Source organism: Haliotis rubra, unplaced genomic scaffold (genome assembly GCF_003918875.1).
Source record: "Haliotis rubra isolate DU_JTF1 unplaced genomic scaffold, ASM391887v1 Scf535, whole genome shotgun sequence".
NCBI lineage: Eukaryota > Metazoa > Mollusca > Gastropoda > Lepetellida > Haliotidae > Haliotis > Haliotis rubra.
Genome location: NW_025767230.1, coordinates 222,281 through 242,687, shown reverse-complemented (window position 1 = coordinate 242,687; position 20,407 = coordinate 222,281). Strand labels below are relative to the sequence as shown.

Below are 20,407 nucleotides of genomic sequence, written 5' to 3'. Positions count from 1 at the left end.
GCAACTAACGGGATCGGCTGGTCAGGCTCGTTAACTTGGTTGACACGTAATCGTATCGTAGATTGTCTGGTCGAGATTAGATTATTTACAGATCGCAAAGTGCAGCGTAAAACTAAACTTACTCACTCACTTATACAAATATGAGCAGTTATTTTCGTGTGCAAATTAGGTATATGTGTTTCAAAGTGTTTTGGACATTTTTACTTTGTCTTTCATTATGTTTGCCACAGTCACTTAATATGAAAACAAGCAAATAATTTCCAGGACACGTTTTCCTTCCCATCAATTGTTTTCACATCTGCATTTGTTTGTGTTATACTTGATATCGACTGTACATGGAAAGAGGCAAAATTTTCCAGCATAAAATTAAATTTCCTTGATTTCTTGTGTTAGCCTTTGTATCACATTTGATATTTGAAATTGAATTTGTCTTATTTGTTGAGTACATGTAAGCAAAAAAAACCCCCCAAAACAGCATAACTGGATATTATTTAATAAAGGCTTTTATTTGGAAAACATTTCTTTCAAAGTATAAATTTGTAAATATTATGTACAATCACATATATGAATGTATAAAAGCCATTTGTAAATAGTTCCTTCACAGACTACTAGTATATAAATCAGTATATAGATGCTATAATTGAACAACATATATATGCATGATTCTATAAAGTGCCAAAACATGTTAAGTTGAGTACCACATTGACAAGGTGAGCTATCATCTGGTTGACTGCCAATACAACCCATTGTGCGGATGACCTTACAATGTGCAGACAGTCAGGAGGACAAAACAGTCCAGATGAACTATCATCTTGGAGACACTCTGGTGAACCACATGTGATATAGGTGAGCTATCACCTAGTCGACAGTCAGGAGGACAATAATTATCCAGGTGAGCTCTCATCCAGTACTCTTTTAGGAAGATAACACATGACACAGGTGAGCTATCACCTTGTCGACAGACAGGAGGACAACAATTATCCAGGTGAGCGATCATCTAGTTGACTGTCAGGAAGATAACACATGACACAGGTGAGCTATCACCTAGTCCACAGTCAGGAAGACAACAGTTATTCAGGTGAGATATCACCTAGTAGACAGTCAGTTGGACAACAATTATCCAGGTGAGCTATCACATAGCAAATCGTCAGGAAGATAACACATGATACAGGTGAGCTATCACCTAGTCAACAGTCAGGAGGACAAGAATTATCCAGGTGAGCTATCACATAGCAAATCGTCAGGAAGATAACACATGATACAGGTGAGCTATCACCTAGTCAACAGTCAGGAGGACAAGAATTATCCAGGTGAGCCATCATCCAGTTGACTGTCAGGAAGATAACACATGACACAGGTGAGCTATCACCTAGTATCACAAGAATTATCTAGTGGCTACTGTCAGAAAGACAAGAATTATGACTGTCAGGAAGAAAACACATGACACAGGTGAGCTATCACCTAGTCCGACAGTCAGGAGGACAACAATTATCCAGGTGAGCAATCATCTAGTTGACTGTCAGGAAGATAACACATGATACAGGTGAGCTACTAGTGGACTGAGTCAGAAAGACAATTATCTAGGTGAGCTATCACCAGGACAATTATCAGGGAGGACAAAGTTACAGGTGAGCCAGGTGAAAGATCACATCAGGAAGATAACACATGACACAGGTAAGCTATCACCTAGTCGACAGAGAGGAGGACAACAATTATCCAGGTGAGCTATCACCTAGTTGACTGTCAGGAAGATAACACATGACACAGGTGAGCTATCACCTAGTCCATAGTCGGAGTACAACAATTATCCAGGTGAGTTATCACCTAGCAGACTGTCAGGAAGACAACACATGACACAGGTGAGCTATCGCCTCACAGACATGTACAGTAAGGACAACATTTGTGCAGGTGAGTTATCATCTAGTAGACATTCGGGAGAACCATATGTGATCCAGGTGAGATATCACCTAACAGAAAACACATGAAACAGGTGAGCTGTCAGTGAACAGACAGTCACGAAAATTGTCCAGGTGAGCTATCATCTAGGAGACATTCAGGAGGACTACATCTGAGAATCATGTGATTCAGTTGAGCTTTCACCTAGCGGACTGTCAGGAGGAAAACAGCTGTCCAGGTGAGCTATCATCTAGTTGAGTGAGTGAGTGAGTGAGTATGGTTTTACGCCGCTTTTAGCAATATTCAAGCAATATCATGGAGGGGACACCAGAAATGAGCTTCACACATTGTACCATGTGGTGAATCGAACCCGGGTCTTCAGCGTGACGAGCGGGCACTTTAACCACTAGGCTACCTCACCGCCCCTCATCTAGTTGAGCAATCATCTAGTAGACTCTCAGGAAGACAAAATGTCATTCAGTAGAGCTATCACCTTGCATACAGTCAGGTAGACACCACATGACACAGGTGTGCTGTCAATGAGTAGACCGCCATGGAGGTAACAACTGTCCACTTGAGCTGTCACTAGCAAACTGTCAGGCCGACCACATCATTCATAGCATTTCATATGAACTTTGGAATGTAAATGCTTGATTGACATGGGAACAATACACAGACCATCCTCTCAATACACTGTTGGTCATTTAAATTACAAACACAAGCAATATGAGCACTATGTGCTAAAGCTCGTGAAATAAAAGAATCATACATCCGTGAAGATCTGGGTTAGAATTGATCTTCAGCAACCCGACTAACGGAATGGTGGTGAGGTGAGGTGAAGTGAGGTGAAATTGGGTTTAATGTCGTGCTTGAGAATATTTCGCTCATATGACGACGTGCATGCGTGTGTATGTGTATGTGTGGCTGCTTGTACTAGCCCAGACTGAAGCTGGTTTTATAGTGCTAGCCCACTGAGTGAAGCATGAATACCCCACTCAGACACATTATACTGACTCCAAGCCGACCAGTCCTTGTTGTACCCATTAATGCCGAGCGCAAGGCAGGGACCAACAAGTACCATATTTTAACGTCTTTTGGTATGACGCGGTCGGGGATCGAACCCACGACCTTCCGCTCTCCGGGCGGACGCTCTAACCACTACACCACAGTCAACGGAATGGGGTGGGCGGGCTTGCTGCCTTTGTTGACACGTTACCAGATCCCAATTGTGTAGATCAATGCTCATGTTCTTGATCACTTGATTGTCTGGTCCAGACTCTATTATTTACAGACCGACGCTGAGTGCGGCGTAAAACTAAACTCACTAACTTAATCACTAGAAAAATGTTTTTTGAGATCACTAGCCATGTCAGCTATAGCTGCTCTCCCTACTTCAAAAACTTCCGCAACCAGTATTGAATGTATTGCAATGTAATGTCTGTGTTCCACCTTAATCCCTGCTCTTCTCAGACGCTCAGCGTACAGGATACTTTCATCTCGCAGCACGTCATACTCCGCTGTGACCATCAGAGTTGGAGGAACTCCGGAGAAATCCTCAGCAAGAAGAGGAGCCAAGAATGGGTCAGTTGCCCTCGATACAATCTCCTCCCAAAGGGTCTCATTTCCATGATCTACATCTCTCACTGCTGCCTCCTTCAGAAACCTCTTCGGCAAATTGGCATTGGCATCAACGAAATCAGCATATTTTGACAGTTTTGCTGATGGTGAAGTGTGGTGGTTGTGTAACATTGCCTCAGCAAGATCGGGATGGGATGTCTGTCCAATGTAGGCAGCCCAGTACCAAGCCATATCTTCAGGGCCTGTGGAGAAGAAGTTCAAGGGATTTGTGTAGGAAGGCAGCTTGAAGTCAAAAGGCTGAACACAAGGGTAGATAAGCAGCTGGAACGACAGGCGTGGGAGTTGTTGTTGCGAAGTTTGAGTGTAACGGCTGCAGCCAGATTTCCCCCAGCACTGTCTCCTGAAACAAGATGAGTGGGTGTTAATAACACAGTGAGTGAGGAATTATTCACGGCAAGGATGTTATTAAGAAAATAACATTGACTGAAGCCTGAAATTACATTTGAAAGTTGTGGTATAGCAAAAACTGACTCTTTTAGTCAATGATTACACCAGAGCATTTAAGACAGTGAGTGAGTGATTATTATGGCGAGGATGTCATTAAAAAAATAACACTGACTAAGCCCAAATTATATTTGAAAGTTTTGGTATAACATGAGATGACTTCATTCTGTTAGCCAAAGATAATACCAGAGCATTTAAGACAGAGAAAGTGATTATTCATGGCGAGGATATGATTAAGAAAATAGCGTTGAATAAAGCCTAAAGTGCACTTGGAAGTTGTGGTAGAATCCAAAATGGATTTCATTCAGGTAGCTAAAGAATACATCAGTGCATGCTAATGGTGATATTTTTAAATTCAGTGGCATTTTAATACTGTATGTTGAAACTGCATTCAATGAATACCATAAAACAATGCATTAAAGCCTCCTTCTCACTGTTGGTCCTATTACCAGTGAAATACAAGTCAACTCCAAGCACATGCATTGGTGCTTATAATTCCAAATTGGGAAATTTTTCCTGCAATTTGTTGAAGATTTTCGGCAAGCATTGGCTATTGAGGACATCTAGATAAAAATGCTTTAGGATCAAAAAGTGACGTTGACAGAAATTAAAATTCAGTGTTTGTTGCAGCTGCTTCTTATCAAAGAACTAACACTTGCAGGGTCAGATGAGCATCAGCTTTATGGCCACTTCAAAAGCAATGTTGTGGTGCATATATATGTAGGGGAAGATACTCCATTAAATTCCATTCAGTATTCACTCCTATATGGAAATATCAAGGAGCACGTGCTCCTGATCATGAGAAATTATCTGGAGCCCTGATCTTTTATGGCCACTTCAACATGACAATCTGATCTTTCCTTGATCCTCATGAAGGGAGACAACTCTTACCTCCCACAGCAATCTTGGTGCCGTCCACGCCGTACTGTTGTGGATTCTGCAGCAGGTGTAGTGTGGCCGTCACACAGTCTTCAAACGGGATGGGGAAAGGGTGCTCCGGAGCAAGGCGGTATCTGGAGACAAGGTTGGACTAAAACTTGACTTGTAGATACTTTGAAGTCATTTCCAACCAACAAAAATATTATGTCTTGAAAAGAGGCAAGAAATATGTTGCATGTACTTCATGAATAACATTATAAGGATGGATGCTTGAAAGCAGTATCACAAAAAGTTCTGTTGCTGAAAAAATAAAAGAATTTTCATATAATTTTAAAATACATTTTCAAGCTAAAAAATTCTAGAAAACTAGAAATCCTTTAAAAGACAACTAGAATGCATATTGATTTGGTTGGTGTATGTTTACAGACTGAAATTATTCTAAATCCATCAATATCTGTTGTGAGTTTAGTATTACACCATAACAATATTCCAGCAATATCATGGTGGGGACACCCGAAATGGGCTTTACACATTGTACCCATATGGGGAATCGAACCCGGGTCTTGGCGTGACAAGCGAACGCTTTAACCACTAGGCTACCCCATCGCCCCAATATCTGTAACAGCTTTAAAGGAAGTCAAATGATAAACAAAGACCTGACCCCAGAGAATATATGCCAATGGAACAATCACTCTGTCCAAGTCATCAGCTTCAAAAGTGTATAATTGTTTATAAATACCTTGAACACAGACTTAAGAAAATAAAAGCCATGTTTTGGCCTTCAGCAAAAACTTGTAGAATAAGCACATAATCCCTGTATTTTGATCTTTGGTCTCAATATTGTCTGATTCAGCTGCATATCATACATAGCCCTGTCTTTAATATCGCCCTTTTTAAGAATCAAACTGAATCAATTCAATAAGCTCGTCAGCATCCATTAAAATGTGTAGCATCCACAAATCTGTCTCTTTTTTATATAACATTTTTTATTAAAATAGATTTTAAATATTTAACTTGACATAGTGTTGATAAGAAATTATCTGGAAGTCTACTTAGAAAAAAGGATTTGTTAACCCCCACAAACTCATAAAAACTATACCATACAAGCTTGCACACAGGAGGACAGACACAGTATAAGCTGCTGCTTCTGTAAAAATGAACCTTCTTTATCCAAACAGTTTAGTGTCGGTGGAGTAGCCTAGTGGTTAAAGTGTGAAGACCATTCGGCACACTGAAGACCTGGGGCAGTGGGGATTCCCCACATGGGTACAAAATGTGTGAAGCCCATTTCTGGTGTCCTCCACCATGATATTGCTGGAATATTGCTAAAAGCGGCATAAAACTAAACTAATCTCCAAACAGTTTAAGAAGCAGATAACATAAATGAACAGAGAAACATACTCAACTGACACCACCAGTATGTTTGCTGACTCAGCTATTTGTCTGGTGAAGCTGTCATATAAGGCTGAAAACAAAACAATATTTCAACATATCTGTTGAGTGAGTTTAGTTTTATGCCGCAGTCAGCAATATTCCAGCTGTATGGCAGCGGTCTGTAAATAATCGAGTCTGGACCAGACAATCCAGTGATCAACATCATGTGCATTGATCTACTCAATTGGGAAAAGCCGATGACATGTAAGTCAGCGAAGCCTGACCACCCGATCCCGTTAGGTAAGCCTCTTAAGACAAGCATGGGTTACTGAAGATCAATATTCGAACTCCAGACATTCATTCACGAGTGAGTGAGCATGTGAGTGAGTGAGTGAGTGCGAGTGCGTGAGTGAGTGAGTGAGTGAGTTTACTGGTGAGATTTATTATGAATGGAATATAATGAGCAATACTGATGATGGGGGACCAGCCTCAATCAACCTATATAATGCTATTTTATGTGGGACTCATTTGATTCAGTTCCAATCACTAAGTATCAACTGGAAAATTTGATATTATACATTTATTTAAATCGTATTAGAACTTCCCTTTAAGTATAGCACATTTTCCTCTCAACTCTTGTGGTGGGCTCAGCATGACAGTGTTCATATGGAAGCATTTTGTTCAAGAAATTGAAAACATGCCATGTTTTTAAAATACTATACTTCAGGGCTCCAGATAATTTTTCATGATCAGGAGTACGTACTCCTTATGTTTTCAATATAGGAGTACTGGAAAACAATAAGAGTACATTTAGAGTACTGAATGGAATTTAATGGCGTATCAGTAATCTTGTGTTTCGTTTCATATATGCACCACAACATTGCTACTCTTGTGTAAACAGGTCAATAAACAATAAAACAATACTTTTCAGATAAATACGTCTGTAAATGATTCTGAAACCGTACACCATTGCTGTGGTCCGTATCTGCTACGTTTTTAAAATTGTTTCCTACCGTATCGTGCTTATTTTAAATCCATACATACGCAGATACGGCCCTTATCTGGAGCCCTGATACTTGGTGATGAGGCCTGAATAACATAAAATAGCCTTAGATGGGTGGATCGTTTATACTACTCAGAGGCACTTTATTAATGTGAGCAAGAAGATCTTGCTTCTTGGCATTAGTCTCATGCTTGGAACCCGTGAAGATCCGGGTTAGAATTGGTCTTCAGCAACCCATGCTTGTCGTAAGAGGCGACTAATGGGATTGGGTGGTCAGGCTCACTGACTTGGTTGACACATGTCATCATATCCCAATTGCATGTATATATGTAAACATGATTTAGTTCCAGTAGTAAATGTTCGGTTCGGAATAAATGCCGTGAAATTGAGAATGGATGACACAAATAAAAATTCAATACACACGGCAAATATTCCATCGAAAAGGAACAAATACCGTGAGGCCTAACCTATTCCAGTCATTATTGAATGCAAAATGGACTCATCCAATCGTCAACATCCGGGATGTCTACTAACTTCAACTTGGTTACATGCTGACTGTAACTTGGCTACTGACTAACTGTAACTTGGTTACATGTTGACTGTAACCTGGCTACTGACTGTAACTTGGTTACATGTCGACTGTAACCTGGCTACTAACTGTAACCCGGTTACATGCTGACTGTAACTTGGCTACTGACTAACTGTAACTTGGTTACATGCTGACTGTAACTTGGCTACTGAATGTAACTTGGTTACATGTTGACTGTAACTTGGTTACATGTCGACTGTAACCTGGCTACTGACTGTAACTTGGTTACATGTCGACTGTAACCTGGCTACTGACTGTAACTTGGTTACATGTTGACTGTAATATGGCTACTGACTAACTGTAACTAGGTTACATGTTCACTAACCTGGCTACTGACTGACTGTAACTTGGTTACATAGTGACTGTAACCTGGCTACCGACTAACTGTAACTTGGTTACATGTTGACTGTAATCCGCTACTGACTGTTAATTGTTACATGTTGACTGTAACCTGGCTACTGACTGACTGTTAATTGGTTACATGTTGACTGTAACCTGGCTACTGACTAACTTGGTAACATGTTGACTGTAACCTGGCTACTGACTAACTCTAACTTGGTTACATATTGAATGTAACCTGGCTACTGACCAACTGTAACTTGGTCACATGACTGTAACCTGGCTACTGACTGACTGTAACTTGGTTACATGTTGACTGTAACCTGGCTACTGACTGTAACCTGATTAATGAAGGTAACTTGGTTACATAATAACTGAACTCTGAACACAAGATTCATTTAGAATCATCAGTTCGCGATTCTGGGGAATCTACAATGTATTTTCATCAAAAAATTAAGTAACTTTCATACATGATAATTGCTTCTTGATAGTTACATGATTTGTTCCAAATGGAACAAATACCGCGAGGAAAATCTTTTTTTCCTTTCCGTTCCCCACGCCCCCAATTTTAAGACCACCCCAACAAACAAAACCCTCTTTTAGACACTTTATGATGTGTGTGGAAGTTCCTCTTACCCGTAATAAATTCTGTGTGTAATGCGGAATGAAATAATTGTTCCGCATGCACTATTACAGGAACAAATGTTGGAATGAAAAGTTCCACCGGGAACTTTTACTATGGGGAACCAAATCTTTTTACATATACTCATGCTGTTGGTCACTGGATTGTCTGATCGAGATTGTTTACGGACCCTCGCCATATAGCTGGAATATTGCTGAGTGCAACATTAAAAATGACCAACCAACCAATTCATGCTTGGATTAACGTTCATGATTTAAAATATGTAGTCTTACCAAAATAAATATCCAGTTTTCATGCTTTTTCATCCATTTACAGTAAATGTACACAAAGCTGCCCAGGCCGTTATGCTGAACAAAGATAAGTTGGTTGGTTTGTTGTTTAACGCTGAACTCAGCAATATTCCAGCTGTATTGCAGCTGTCTGTAGTGAGAGAGTGAGTGAGCATGGTTTTACACCATTTTTAGCAATATTCCAGCAATATCATTGTGGAGGACACCAGAAAAGGGCTTCACACATTGTACCCATGTGGGTAATCGAACCCGGGTCTTCAGCGTGACGAGCAAACAAACACCTTAACCACTAAGCTACTCTACTGCCCACGGCAGTCTGTAAATAATCAATTCTGGACCGTTAAACGCCTCTTACGACAGGCATTGGTTGCTGAAGACCGGGATCTTCACGGGTCTAACAGAGAAAAGATAAAAAATGAAATGCCTTCCACCTACCTCTTGTTGAAAATTTTGATGGAAATATATTCAATAACTAATTCATTGTAGTCTAACATTGATGAATATACATGTTTTACTGACCAATACTTCCGAATGTCCACCCTCCGCCATGGAAATATATCAGAGCTGGACTGGGAGTGTTGACACTCTTGGGGCGGTATATTGTGACTTTCACACCATCAAAAAGCGTGTCTGTGACCTGTAGCAACATAACAACAATGTGTCAGTGACCTGTAGCAACATAACCATGTGTCAGTGACCTGTAGCAACATAACAACCATGTGTCAGTGATCTGTAGCAACATAACAACCATGTGTCAGTGATCTGTAGCAACATAACAACCATGTGTCAGTGACCTGTAGCAACATAACAACCATGTGTCAGTGATCTGTAGCAACATAACAACCATGTGTCAGTGATCTGTAGCAACATAACAACCATGTGTCAGTGACCTGTAGCAACATAACAACCATGTGTCAGTGATCTGTAGCAACATAACCATGTGTCAGGGACCTGTAGCAACATAACAACCATGTGTCAGTGACCTGTAGCAACATAACAGCCATGTATCAGTTATCTGTAGCAACATAACCACCATGTGTCAGGGACCTGTAGCAACATAACCCGCATGTGAGAGTGACTGGAGCAGCATAACAACCATGTGTCAATGAGCCTGTAGCAACATAAAAACCATGTGTCAGTGACCTGTAGCAACATAACCATGTGTCAGTGACCTGTAGCAACATAACAACCATGTGTCAGTGACCTGTAGCAACATAACAACCATGTGTCAGTGACCTGTAGCAACATAACCATGTGTCAGTGACTTGTAGCAACATAACCATGTGTCAGGGACCTGTAGCAACATAACCATGTGTCAGTGACCTGTAGCAACATAACCATGTGTCAGTGACTTGTAGCAACATAACCATGTGTCAGGGACCTGTAGCAACATAACCATGTGTCAGTGACTTGTAGCAACATAACCATGTGTCAGGGACCTGTAGCAACATAACAACCATGTTTGTTTAAAAGTAGCAACATAACCCATGTTTGTTTAGTAGGAACCAACACACATAGGTACTGCTTCAATATGCTTCCAAATGTCATGCACTTCGAGTTTTATGTATAAATATAACCGAACAAGTGAAAACATATTGAGATAATTACAAACTGGCAGAGCAAACATGATATGTTATGAACAAGAGTTACAAATGATTACAAACGCAAGTTCTATTCATTTACCCACAAGGCCACATTTCATACCCACATATTACCTACTTGGCCGATAGGCTTTTTAGAAAGATATTACAAACTGATCACCGCAGCAGGCCAGCATGGAATAGACGACATTAGCAGTGTTCAGTCATGCATTTCTATAAAGAGAGCCCATGGCCCACCAGCCCTCAGTTATGAGGGTCATTTAGAAAATATTTTGGGTCATGACTGACTGACTGAGTTTGGTTTTACGCCGCTTTAGCAATATTCCAGCAACATCACGGGCGGGGACACCAGAAATGGCTTCACACATTGTACCCATGTGGGGATTCAACCCGGGTCTTTGGCATGACGCGAGCGAATGCCTTAACTATTAGGCTACCCCATCGCCCTTTTGGGTCATGAAGAATGATGATACTTTTATGGATATACAAATTCTTTATTCTGTCAAAGGCCATTTCAATCTATTGTAATAACAACTCATCCATATATTCTCTCACTTTTTTTCTCATGTATGTCGAAATGTCACCTTTCACAGAATAAAGAAGTATATCCATAAAATTATCATTTTTATCACTTCATCATCACGATATGGCTGAAATATTGCCGATTTGACGCTAAATATTAACTCACTCACTCATCACCTCAACTTCTATAAATGCACATCAAAGAAGTCATTGTGTGTCATGTCAAATTGCTGTGACTTTTTAGCCATACACAACTAGTTACTAGTATGAGTTCACATCCTTTTATAAACTTTCCCCGCCGTGATGTTGCTGGAATATTGCTAAAAGCAGCGTAAAACCAAACTCAGTCAGTCAGTTATAAACTTTCAATCCAGGTGCTATCAACAAGAGAAACCAAAGACGTACTTGAGTTTTGCTTGAGCTGCCAAGCGAAAACAAACTCGTTTCAGTTTTATATTTATGGGTGCGCTAACCCGACCCGGCCTAGAGTGAACACTGCATTTGTCTGGTGTAACATACATCAAGGTGTGGACTGGGCTTGCGGTATGATGATCCGATATCTGCCATGGTGTCTAAAAAGCGTAATGTATTTCCATAGCTGCCACAGCCTGTGAAGTCAAGAAAGCTGCCCTGGAAATAACAGAAAAATGAGTTGCATTATTGTTCTAAACATATTTTATTGTCCAGAAGGACAAAGGGATTGGGCACAAGTGTACCACTTTCTGTCGCAGTCTCCCTACAAATACAGTAAAACATAATATCACATAATTAAATTATTATTTAATTACATTATCTAATAATCGGATCATTTGCCTATCAAAAATGATATTATGAAACCATAGTATGTGAACAAAGATGTATGTTCACTATATGCAACATTAGTGGTGGTCCGATAAATTGAAATAATTAAAGATTGGTCGCAGTGACTAACAACCAAGCAATCGATCATGTTTTCTCATAATCGAACACAAACAATTCTGGAACACTTGTTCTCATTAACAATTTTTTCACAAGGTTGGTTTTGTCTGTTACATTTCATAAGCACTACAAGCTCGTTTCAAGTCATGATTGAATTTATCTTAAAGACTCCAAGAAATTTATGTTCCTCCATGCTAGTCATCCTTTAAAGATGTGGAATTTTGCACAAAAAAACCCAAAGAACTACATGTTTTTTCTTTATTTTTATGTGCATTAACAAATTCGATTAATGACATTAACCAATTTTTTTCGAGGATTGATCGGTTGTAATGAACCAATCATCAATTATAAGATTTTAACCAATTCCCAACACTATGCAACATAAGATGTGTGTAAAATGGTAAATATTTTGAAGGAACGACTTAATAACACTGTAATTGAACATAATACATTTTAAAGAAAAGCTGTGTTAACCTCTCTGAAAGTATTATTATTTCAATGGCAGTGTGGAAAATTGATGAGAATGTTGAAATATTTATCATCTGTGAAAAACAGTTCCCCTCAATTCCTTGAAAATGCATGAGTGGGGAGTGGATTTAAGGAAGTTTAAAAGAAGAGGACCAAAGGTGCTGGGTTTTGGATTTTGAATTGGGCCAGACCAATTTTAACCTTGTAGCCAAATCAAAACTGTCGTATTTTCAAACATAAGGCCAGACCAATTTTATTTCTTGTTTTCTGGATCTGCCCATGGTAATTTTTCAAGAATAAAAAAATAAATAATTGTTTTTTGCCCCATATACACTTCATAAATTGCCAAAAGTAAAATACTTTTAATATTTAGGCGGAATATTTCATTGACTGGTGATTTTATTTTTTTTTTTTTCCCTCCTGCCTTTAGGTTTTCTGAGGACAAAAATCAAGTAAAACAAGAAATATAATTGGTCTGGCCTAAAATGAATTAAATCAATTCTTATTTATCATCTGTGAAAAATAGTTCCCCTCAATTCATGCAAAATGCATGAGTGGGGAGGAAAGTAAGGAAGTTCAAAACAGAGGACCAAAGGTGCTGTGGTGGATTGGATTTTGAATGGGGCCAAGAAAACTGTAGCCAAACCAAAAACGTTTTTAATCATAAATGAATTAAATCAATTCTTTGAAAATGTAACAACCTGCAACATATATGTAGTCAATATATATTTTGGACTCGCTGCTGTTGCAAAACCTTTCATTCAAAAAACAAATTACTAAAAATTTAGGGGCTAAATTATGTCTTTAAAACAAAACATTTTGCAACAGTAGACTTGAATGAAGCAAAATATTTTTTTCAGCTATGGCTGCAAAACCAGATATTTTAGGGTAAAACATAGGGCCTTCATTGTTTCTTGAAAAACTCAACATGATGGAACAGTGTATCTTTTAAGCCAAACAATATATATTCAACATTTGATGCTTCTCTCAATATGTTTGTAGAACAATTTCTTTATTTTGTATTTTTGGTGAACTCCGACATCAAATGGTCTGATGATCAGTCTCAATTGCTTGTTTTACATTGTCAAAACTGATCCGTGAAGTGTAATTCATGACCATTCATAATTCATGGCTAGGGGGTTACATGGGGAGATAGGGAGGGAATGATTTTACAAGTACTAAGGGGTGGGGCTGGGCTGGGGTGGGGTGGTGTGTCACTTACCTTGGTCATTCACAGTGTATACAAGCTTCCCCATCAAAATCATCATTTTCTCTTCCCCCCCATTCCTAGCCATAAATTAAGATAATTAAGTAATTTGTTACCACAAGTTGTAGTAAGTTAAATCCAGCTGTGTATATCCTGAGTTTCCAGGGTTCTGGCAGATCGTCAGGTATAGGTGTGTAGAGGTAGACAGATAGCCCTGTCACTATCACTGACACCAACAGGGCAGACATCTTTAAGCATCCCATGTTTGAGGTAGCTGGAACTTCAACACAAGAGTGCACAGTGAGTATGGTTTTACGCCGCTTTCAGGAATATTTCAGCAATATCACGGCTGGGGACACCAGAAATTCACCTAAGGAATCAAACCTGGGTATTTGGCATGACAAGCGAACGCTTTAACCACTAGTGGTGGTCCGATTAATTGAAATAATCGAAGATTGGTCGCAGTGACCAAACGACCAAGCAACTGATCACATTTTCTCATAATCGAACACAAACGATTTTGGAACTACTGTTTTAGTGTTTGAAACACTTAACGATGGAACATATCTCAGAAGTAGTCAGTGCCTGAAAACATGTTTAATTCTTAAAAAATCACTCCACTTACTGAAAAGTCATGACTGAATATTTCATGAAGACTCTGGGAAGTTTATGTTTGTGATAAAGCAGCAAGTTGCATCTTTACACTGGATGCGAAATTTGCAAATACAATTTGCGCAGTAAAGCAAAAAACAGAGAACTACATGTTTTTCCATAATACTTATCTGCAATAACAACCTGAAAAGGAAAAATCTGAAAAATGACACTAAACAATTTTTTTCGATGATTGCTAGTTGTGTGAACCAATCATCAGTTGTGAGATTTCAATCAATTCCCAACACTGATAACCACTAGGCTACCCCACCACTGTAGTGAGTGAGTGAGTGAGTGAGCAAGTTTAGTTTTACGCTGCTTGTAGCAATATTCCAGCAATAATATGGCGGGGTACAACAGAAATGGGCTTCACACATTGTACCCATGTGGGGAATAAAACTCAGGAATTCGGCATGACGTTGAACGCTTTAACCACTAGGCTACCCCACCACTATAGATATATTCAGAGATTGTTGTGTACATTTTCAGTATTTCTATACATATTGCAAAACACATGTCCATAAACGACGATATGAAAAGGTACACATGGAGAGGGTCTATATATGAGAAAAAGATTGCAGTTGGTTATTGTACAGCCAGGATTGTACTGAAATAAATCCCATTATGTATATCCTCAATTACCTAGTTTTACCTCAGTTCTATTATTTATATCATTTTGGTGAAATAAAATGTCCCCTTTCAAACATTTTAAAATTGGTTGTTGTACGGTGAAACATGGACTAACAGCTAGTCTCTAAAATTAACATATTTTACAGAAAATAAAAGTTTTAAATTAAAATTATAAATACAATAAAAAGGAGCCCAGAGAATTTCTTCATTTTAAACTTCCCACACATTCTAGACTTGCATGGACTGCATTGGGTATATTTGTTTCAGGGTCTGTATAGCAGACTATAGTCTGTTTGCAGTGAAAATGTACCGATGAATTTCACTTAAGTAAATCAAATAAAGTGAAATTAAGATTGCGAATCCTCATAATTTTACTTTGGCAATTAAACATATAAATTTAAGAATTTTTTTCAACTTAGGATAAAAGTTGTTTAACAGACGATCATAGATTCAAATCACTATTATTGGTTTGTATTACAAGGGAGTAGATGCAGTGATTGGAACAGTGATACAAATGCACGTGCACTGCAGTACGTGATGAGCGTTAACATAGACCAACCCTACTTCTTCGTGGTGTTTCATTTAATGTGCATACCCCTTTGTAATACAAACAAACAATATTTAGCGATTTGAAACTATGATCGTTTGTCAAACAACTTTTATCCTAAGTTGAATAAAATTCTGAGATTTAAATGTTCAATGGGCAAGGTAAATTCATGAGGATTCGTTCTTCTAATTTCACTTTATTTGATTTACGTTTTTGTTTAAAGTGAAATTCATCGGTACGTTTTCACTGCAAACAGACTATAGGTGAAACAGATGTTTGATTGGCATTTTAGAAGATTGTATTTGTTGAACATAGAGACTTTTCTCTGGGTTTCATCTTCATTTTATAGTTGGGTACAACGTTTCAGGGCTTGTTCTAGCCCCATCATCAGGTTTAACTAGAGAACAGTAACTGTAATAGATGAAACAGACTATACGATAAAACCATGGCGACACATCGGTAGCTCAAATTACAAAAGCGCTGCCGGGAGCTTTCATACTTAACCATGCGTTTCCTCATTCATCAACAGGTTCGTGCCATTTGATCAAAACAAGCACTGATGATAAATACTTACAGAACTACACATCCCTTATCGATACAACACAACGACTGTCGCTGTATGCGTTGAAAATATGTCTCATTTCCTCTTTCGTCAGTGTGCTACTTACAGTGGAGGCGCACGTTCACAACTCCTTGCAGCGTGTCGATGGATCGGCAGGCGAGCAGGGAGACATTATTATTTTCAATTTTCGGGGTTTTCTGAAACATTCATCAATCCCAGCTGTTTCACAGCGCATTCTTAAACACAGTTGCCTTTCATGATCATAAAATGTACCCATTTCTCGGCTATGTTCAAGAGTCCACAGTTTTGTTTAACTAACTTTCCGCAAAAGAAATATATATGCGATATTCTGCTTTCTGTTGACACGGCGATACGCAATGGGTCTGATGGCAAAGGTAATAGAATTTTGAAATTTATAGCGACCGATAGTGCTGATCCCCTCTCTTGCAAGTGATGTGAAGCCCATTTCTGGTGACCCGGCCCGTCGTGATATTGCTGAAAAATTGCTAAAACCGGCGTAAAACCATACTCACTCACTCTCTCTTGCCATTAAGTGAGTGAGTTTAATTTTTACGCGGCACTCAGCAATATTCCAGCTATATCACCGTGGGGGACACCAGAACTGAAAAGAATCGAACCCGGGTCTTCGGCGTGTCGAGCAAACGCTTTACCCTGTCAATAATCGAGTCTGGACCAGACAATCCAGTGATCAGCAGCATGAGCATCGATCTACGCAATTTGGATACGATGACATGTGTCAACCAAGTCAGCGAGCCTGACCACCCGATCCCGTTAGTCACCACTTGCGACAAGCATATGGGTCACTGAAGATCAATTCTAACCCTGATCTTCACGGGTCCTCTCGCCAATGAATCTTACGCTGAAACCCAATAAGCAGGTCCAATGTCTCACTGCCATATATAAAACATCAAATTATTTTGCATGATGTTGTGTGTGAGGTGAGGTGAGGTGAAATTGGGTTTAACGTCGTGCTTGAGAATATTTCGCTCATATGACGACGTGCATGCACGTGTATGTGTATGTGCGGCTGCTTGTACTAGCCCAGACTTTAGCTTGTTTCATAGTGCTAGCCCACTGAGATACCTTGCCGCAGTGAAGCATGAATACCCCACTCAGACACATTATACTGACTCCGAGCCGACCAGTCCTTGTTGTACCCATTAATGCCGAGCGCCAGGCAGGGACCAACAAGTACCATATTTTAAAGGTCACATAAACCCTAGGGGGTAAAAATACATAAATCACTAACTGGCATCGTTATAAATGAAACCCCGTCATTAAAACTACTCATTTCGACCTTTAATTGACTTAAATCGACCTTTTTGACAACAGTGCACAATTCTCACCCGCGAACGAAATTTCAACCAATCAGAGCGGCGCGACTCTGTGACGTCATATGAGGAATAGCTTTGAGGGCCGATGCAGAATTCATCTACATTTTAGGGGGTAAATTATCTTGTTTACAGGCTTGTATAAACCTGAAATCGTGACAATTGTTGTGGAAAATGAAAGATATATGTTCTCACTATCTACTGGCATTTAATTTTGTCTCCTGCTTTGCCTAGTTTCCGAGTTACAACTTGTTTTCATAGACGCTTCTGTCACAATTGATTGGTGTCGTTAGGCCCTATTTGTATAATGACTGATCCAAATTGATCCCATTTCTGTGTTTTTTTTACCTCGATATTTAATCATGTCATGTAAAAATCTGTTTGTATTCTCAAAACAGTGTCGGCCCATAAGTTTTCACATGCAATACAGCAATTAATACTCCCTTGTTGTAACCCGTGTTAGGTGGTATAAACCTACACATGTTATTTGTCATCATTCACTTGATGGTCAGTTAATGAATTTATAACAGGTATAATTAGTGGTAAGACACTTAGATTACCCGACAAAGGTTCCCATTTGGCATTTCTTGTGTCTGGAGTAAATATTCAACATTATAAACATCGATCAAAGGATTAACCGATAACACGCTGATTGATTAATTACTTTTATCTTACAGCGGAATTGTCAAAAGGTAGTGTTTATGTATGTAGATTTACTAATTTATACTGAATACACTCTGCCGTGTCGGTGTCTGCGTAAAAACAACGTCCTTCTTTCAAAGGATTAACCGGCAATTGATTGATTGCCCATTATTGGCTAACTAAATTACTGTTTTTAATGAAAGGCGGACATTATGCAATTAGTTGCCAGGTGTGCTATCTTGGGTGATCAATGAGACTATACACCAATACCTGAAAAGATTTATCACTTTTTCGTATATTAAACTGTTAAAAGACACATCATTTGGAACAGTTTTGTGAATATTGATTGATACATTCCTCAAACAAGGTAATGGCCTGATATTGTTCCTATAACTTTAATCTGTTTTAATTTTAATATTTGCATTTTGTTTTTTATTCATTTGTCGTAGCATTCAACAGAATCATTGTTTTCGCCGTGAAGTGTAATGAGACAGACAACATACACTAGGGGTGTGTGTGCGAATTATGATTCACATTGGCAAACTATAAAATGTCTAGATATTACAGTTCTGTTATAAATTCACTATAAGTATCAGCAGATCGTCAGCTTTTTATTTAGTTTCAACATGCATAAAAGTATGATAATAAACTAATTAGGATTATAAGACCAAATATAAAGACGCACATTGACTAGTATCTACATACTGGTGAGTGGACATTAACCCTGTGAATGTAGCAAGATATTTATCGCGCAGTATTGTGACTTCGACCCCCACCTCGCTTCCGTGGAAGAAATCGTTATGTTATAAGTTGTGTCATGCAAAATCCTTTTGGTTATGATTCCAATACATATTTAACTACGAGTAGAAAGTAGTTTTGATTTTCTAACTTGATGTTTTGTATAATATTCGAGACGCCGGCATTCGACTCATCGGGATTTGACTGGATATCATGATGACGGATGTCCGGTCATTCTGAAATAAGGCTTTGTGTATGTGACAATGAATTGTACGTTACTGTCCCAACCTGGAAGTACACCAAGATCACTATGATCTGGTCTTATTGCAGCTACAACCAAAGTTCATTGTGCTGTTTTCCTTCCTTAACATCATGCACACTTCACGTGCAAGCAACTGATTTAAATCTTAATGAATTTCTTCCGAAGTTAGACTTCAGTTCTTCTATGTCCTAACGTTTGCAGAAATATACGTCAACCACACATTGTGATTCCTTTACATCAGCGATCCATAGTGACTCATTTGTCAGTCAAATATAAAGGTAGTGCCTAAGTCATTTCTTTTAGGATATTCACAAATTCACATTATTTCCAAACTGCTATATATATATACTCAGCAGCAAAACAACGTCGGTGCGAATTCAAAATTAGATAGGCACTGTAAGCAAATCATTACAGAAATGGACATAATAAGCGGATCAAAAGAGGTTTTTTGTGTACAATATCTTGTCACATCAATGAAGAACTCAGCACAATTTCAAGACATTACGTGAACGTTTGCAGTCCATTCAGACCCTTGATTTCAGTTTCTAGTGTGACCACAACGGGCGGCTATAACTGCAGCACAGCGTCTATGCATGGAGTGCACCACTCGATTGATGAAGGCCATGGGCACCTGGAACCACACTCTGAGAAAGGCATGGCGCAATAAATCGGCTGTGTTCGGCCTTGGTATGACAATATTCAGTCTCTTCTGAATTTCACCCCAAAGATGTTCAATTGGGTTTAAATCGGGACTAAGGGCTCGGCACTGAATAATGGTGATACCGTTCTGCTGTAGGAAGTCCCGTGTAGCTCTGGCAGTATGGGCCCGGGCGTTATCATGCTGGAAAATGTTGTTCCGGTGACATGCGAAATGTGGTATGACGTGGGGTCTGAGAGCTTGGTCGATGTAGCGCACCGCTGTGATGCCGCCTCCTCTCCCTGGACCAAGGTTCTGGAACACAACAGGACCCACTCTCTGGTTCAGGCCTATTCCACCCCATACCATGATGCTTGCACGCCTCCATGAGTCTCTTTCCATAACACATTGGTCTGAGTAACGCTGGCCACGTCGTCCCCATAATTATTCTTGTTCTGCCATCTGCAGTTGATACACAGTAACGACTCTCATCTGTGAACAGAACAGTTCTCCATTGCCTGTATCGCCAGTTTTGGTGTTGTAGGGCAAACTGTAGACGTTAACGCCGATGACGA

General features: G+C 39.3%; 1 protein-coding gene and 2 long non-coding RNA genes across 6 annotated transcripts; 1 reads left to right on the top strand and 2 right to left on the bottom strand.

Annotated features, from left to right (window-relative positions):
• Window positions 1-487: 487 nt before the first annotated feature.
• On the bottom strand, window positions 488-2,227 carry LOC124253217. Of its 3 annotated transcripts, none has more exons than XR_006892132.1 (3): window positions 1,825-2,227; window positions 1,687-1,779; window positions 488-1,369 (listed from the first exon to the last, which is right to left on the bottom strand). It is a non-coding gene; the product is annotated as an uncharacterized LOC124253217 (long non-coding RNA). The 3 variants fall into 3 exon arrangements; XR_006892133.1 differs by having other exon boundaries at window positions 488-1,183; XR_006892134.1 differs by having other exon boundaries at window positions 2,101-2,227.
• LOC124253216 lies at window positions 794-1,849 on the top strand. 2 transcript variants are annotated; one of them, XR_006892131.1, is made up of 6 exons: window positions 794-892; window positions 986-1,032; window positions 1,265-1,372; window positions 1,466-1,543; window positions 1,675-1,767; window positions 1,813-1,849. It is a non-coding gene; the product is annotated as an uncharacterized LOC124253216 (long non-coding RNA). The 2 variants fall into 2 exon arrangements; XR_006892130.1 differs by lacking the exons at window positions 986-1,032; window positions 1,265-1,372; window positions 1,813-1,849 and having other exon boundaries at window positions 844-892; window positions 1,450-1,543.
• Window positions 2,228-3,079: 852 nt separating the features above from the next.
• LOC124253215 (arylacetamide deacetylase-like) lies at window positions 3,080-16,300 on the bottom strand. Its single transcript, XM_046686942.1, is given in 8 exon segments — window positions 3,080-3,726; window positions 3,729-3,874; window positions 4,870-4,991; window positions 6,259-6,322; window positions 9,615-9,732; window positions 11,738-11,848; window positions 13,928-14,091; window positions 16,214-16,300. Coding segments are annotated over 7 exon segments (1,194 nt in total). The 5' UTR covers window positions 14,060-14,091; window positions 16,214-16,300; the 3' UTR covers window positions 3,080-3,225.
• Between the last annotated feature and the right edge of the window lie 4,107 nt (window positions 16,301-20,407).